This window comes from Chaetura pelagica, unplaced genomic scaffold (genome assembly GCF_000747805.2).
Source record: "Chaetura pelagica isolate M959 unplaced genomic scaffold, ChaPel_1.0 scaffold662, whole genome shotgun sequence".
NCBI lineage: Eukaryota > Metazoa > Chordata > Aves > Apodiformes > Apodidae > Chaetura > Chaetura pelagica.
The window spans coordinates 3,504-7,538 of NW_009952266.1; the positions used below are offsets into that span (position 1 = coordinate 3,504).

General features: G+C 46.0%; 1 protein-coding gene across 1 annotated transcript in view; it reads left to right on the forward strand.

Annotated features, from left to right (window-relative positions):
- LOC104397742 (protocadherin alpha-C1-like) overlaps window positions 1–4,035 on the forward strand; it is a gene marked incomplete at its 5' end in the record, with an annotated part of 52,330 nt that overhangs the window by 3,455 nt on the left and 44,840 nt on the right. The window contains 2 exon segments of the mRNA XM_010007750.1: window positions 33–300; window positions 3,876–4,019. Of these exon segments, the coding sequence (XP_010006052.1) occupies window positions 33–300; window positions 3,876–4,019 (412 nt within the window).

A 4,035-nucleotide genomic window follows, 5' to 3' on the forward strand; every position in this document is an offset into this window, starting at 1 on the left:
GGGCTGGTGGTGGCCATCTGCTCGGTGTCGAGCGTGTTGGTGCTGGCGGTGGTGCTGTACGGGGCGTCGCGGTGTGCGGCGCGGGCGGGCGTGGTGTCGGGGCCCGGTGCGGCGACGCTGGTGTGCGCCAGCGAAGTGGGGAGCTGGTCGTACTCGCAGCGCCAGAGCCGGAGCCTGTGCGTGGCGGAGGGCGCGGGCAAGAGCGACCTGATGGTTTTCAGCCCCAACTTCCCGCCGCCGCCGCCGCCCGGCCCCGCGGCGAAGGAGACGCAGCCGGCGCCGCCCGCTCTGCTGGACACGGTCAGTGCCCTCCCTGTCCCGCCCCTCGCTCCCTCTGTCCCTTCTCGCCCTGCTCTCCGTGTCCGATCAGGGGTTGCTGGGAGCTGTTCTCGTCTCTTAGGTTCTGCGTGCGTTGGATTTCTGGCAGGTGCTTAGTCTGTTTCTGTTGACTGTAGCGTTTCTGTTGGCTTTTTCCTTTGTATGTTCTTGAACTGCTGCTGTTCGTTTATGCGTTTTTTTCTCGTATTCCTTGGGCACAGAAGTGCTTGGTGCTGCGTTGCAGCTGTTTCCCCTATCGTACTAGTATTTTGGTGTGAGCATTCTCTCTGTGTCTAGTTGAGGTGTGATAGGCTAGGTTTTTCTTTAGCATCTTGAATATTTTTTTTTCTTTTTAAATGATTATTATTTTTGGTCGGGGGGATATTGACAGGAGAAGTTGGGATTTAAAGGCTGTGTGGCAATGTCCAGTTAAAACCCGTTCTGAAGGGCAGACATGTTGAATGGATTTTCTCATGGTGTTGTATGATCCAGTTTTCATGCCTTGGCTCCCTATTCTTCATATGCTTCTTCTTTGAAGGCCTCTGTTGTATTCCCTTTCATTGTTTGATTTACGTAAGATGAGAAAACATTCCTCATACAGAAGCTGCTGGAAATCTTTGGTCATCCTGCTGGCCTTCTCTGAAACTCTTCTGACTTTCCCCCTTACCATGTTAAGGTGGAGAGGACGCCAGGAAATAATCCAAAATCTTGGCGAACCTTCTATACGTGCGATTTGAATTCAGTGCATTTTTTTCTTCTGTGGTCTCATAAGTCTTCATTTTTCTATTTGCACTGAGAATGAGGCTGGTATTTCCATGTCATTGTCTTTTCTATGCCAAAGATGTAACTATGAACCTTAAATGGTTGTTTAAGAGTCATTCACAGTCTCATTTTTTCCCTCATCTGCTCACTTTTGTGTTGTCCTGCATGGAAAACTATTTGCCGTTTTCCAACCTAGGTCTTCAGGGTCATCAACTGTTTCTGCAGTACTCCTGTTACTCTGCTTTGTAGCTTAGTTATCTCCTGTAACTCTTGTTACATCACTGTGAATTTTTAAGATCCTTTGACAAGCTGTGAATTGGCACAGTTCCTGGCAAAGGTTTCTGCTTGAGTTGTTGTCTTTATGATCTGGCTGAAGTGATCAGTTTGGTTTTTCTGTTGTCGTTGTAGTTAGTCACAACTCTTAAATTCCACTCTAGGCCTTCTTTCATTTTTCATGGATTGTCTTCATTTGTGTACGTTTTTGCACCTTGCAGGTAGAATATTTTTAAGGAACTGTTTGCTTTTGGCTGCTGTGAAATGCTGGTTTCCAGTCTAACCAGAAGTCTGTCCTCTTTGATTCTCCTCTGAAATACAGATCATGCAAGGTGACCACAGTTGGTACTCCAGTTTCTTTTCTGTTCCCCTTGCATGGCATCTATTAGTTTGTGAAGTACTACAGAATTACTGTGAACATGGAAAAGATAGAAGAATTTCAAGTTGCCCCTTTCTAAATGTGTTGCAAATGTACTTTCTAATGCAAAGGCTTTAATGGCAGAATGTCACGAGCCAAGGTAGGTGTGGAAAATGTGCAGCTATAGTGCTATATTAGGCAAGATGTATTGCCACAGGGTGGTTTTTTTGTGAATATATTTGTAGAAGCACCTCATCCTTGATTCCTGACTCTGCTAGTTCCATGTTCTGTGCTGTGGTAAGCTTTGTATTTCCTTTTTTTTTTTTTTTCCCCCTTTATTTTCCCCTTCCTGAGAATATTTAGAAAAATAAACAGTTATTTAGTGCCTGCTTGTGTTTGTACTTTATGGTGATCACATGAATATGAACTGGGGTGAGACCTGATAGTCCTGATTCCCCTGCAGGCAGCATGGCTTAGCTTGCCTTTCTCAGATGTGGCAGTTGTGAGCAAGAGCCATGCTATTCAATAGTGCTGACTGCCTGATTTCAGGATTTGTGCCCCTGGCCATCTCTGTGCTTCGCTGCCTTGGAGTCTCTTAAGGTGATGTTTACCTTGAGAGAATGCTTAGAAATAAGATTTTATTTGTGTATCCACTTCTATGAAGGGGGGATTCCTGTTTCCACTTTCATAGAAGAGGACACAGAAACGCAGGGCAATACAGCAGGGATTTGAGTGGCTGAACAAAACCTGGTTGCTTTTCCATCCCTGCTTCTCTGAAATATCCAACAGTGATCCTTGAACTCAGGCCTGTTAACGGGGACCTAGAAATAAATCAAGACACTAGAATGGCAACAGTTGTAATTAAAAATTACTTACAACAGACCTACCTGGATGTTTTTCTGCACTTGGTATTTTCATTGCGTTTTGACCTCCTGTTGCATCATTGATGCTTCTGTGGCAGAACCAGCAACTTGCTGCTGTGTGAAATCATCTGGTTTGTGCTGCTGCCTGGTCTGTGTGGCAGCATTATGTATTTGCATTGAGGAGGGGTCCTGGTGTGTTTATGACAGTGGATGAGGTGGGAGCTTGGGAACATGCTGTAAAGTGAACTCTACCTTGCCAGAGCAGTGGTACAACCCTTCTGTGGTGTCTTCAGTTATGGGATGGTTGGATTGACTCTACTGTATCATGCAGCAGCTCATCTCCATCAGTAATGGGCACTGTTCTGCTGCTCTGTGAGTGCTGACCTACCAAAGCAGGTAAGCAATAACTCCTCATTCGTTGTGAACCTAAAACAGGGGAATAAAACTTGTAGGAAATACTTTACTGTGACGCATCAAGGCTACTAGAGAGCTCTGTTCCCTGAGATGGTTCATCCTTCCAAGAGGATTTGGGATATGTAGATTATGTGTAGTCTGAGATAGGGAGTCACAGGTGGAGTACAAAGCCTCAGAATTTATGAGCATTGAAAGTTTCTTAGTTTGGATCTATACTTCAGCTGTGAACAGATACATATTCTTTCCAAAGTCCTCTATTATTTACTGCATGAAAACCAGGGAAAGGGCATGGGGTTGCTCACCTGCATCACTGTCACAAAGCCATGAAAAGCAAGCTGTTTCTGGATGGTGTTAAGGTTGCTGCACTTGACAGAAAAAGTTCCCATGTGAATCTGTTTCTTCTGGAGACCTGAGCACTTTCCACAGAGGGAAGATCAAGGATACAGACTTCTGCAGTGGAAATGGCTGAACTCACTTTGCAAAGAAACAAACACATGAGGAAACTGAGTCGTGTCTCCTCAGCAATGTGTGGAGAAGACAAAGTTGGGAGATGAGAAGTGGGGGGATGTTCTTTTCACTGAAGACTTTCAGGCTTGTGATTCCTGGGTTATTGGAGGAGCTTAGGAAACATTTTGGCAAGTCTATATATAACAACTAGAGAGTCTTTAGGCAAGAGACGAGGAAGAGGAGAGAAACGAAGAGAGAAGAGAACAGAAGAGAGAAGAGAACAGAAGAGAGAAGAGAACAGAAGAGAGAAGAGAACAGAAGAGAGAAGAGAACAGAAGAGAGAAGAGAACAGAAGAGAGAAGAGAACAGAAGAGAGAAGAGAACAGAAGAGAGAAGACGAGAGACCAAGGGAGAAGCACTCCTTACCGTTTCTGACGAAGGGAAATGCTACGAAGGGAAATCGCGGAGGATGTGGGCCGAACGGGAGGAGCCACGGCCCGTTTTCTTTCAAGCGGAGCAGCGAGAGGAGCCCGCGAGGGACGCCAGATGTCGCTGTTGGCCGCGGAGGCGCCGTGAACCTGCGGGTGAGCGGCAGCTCCT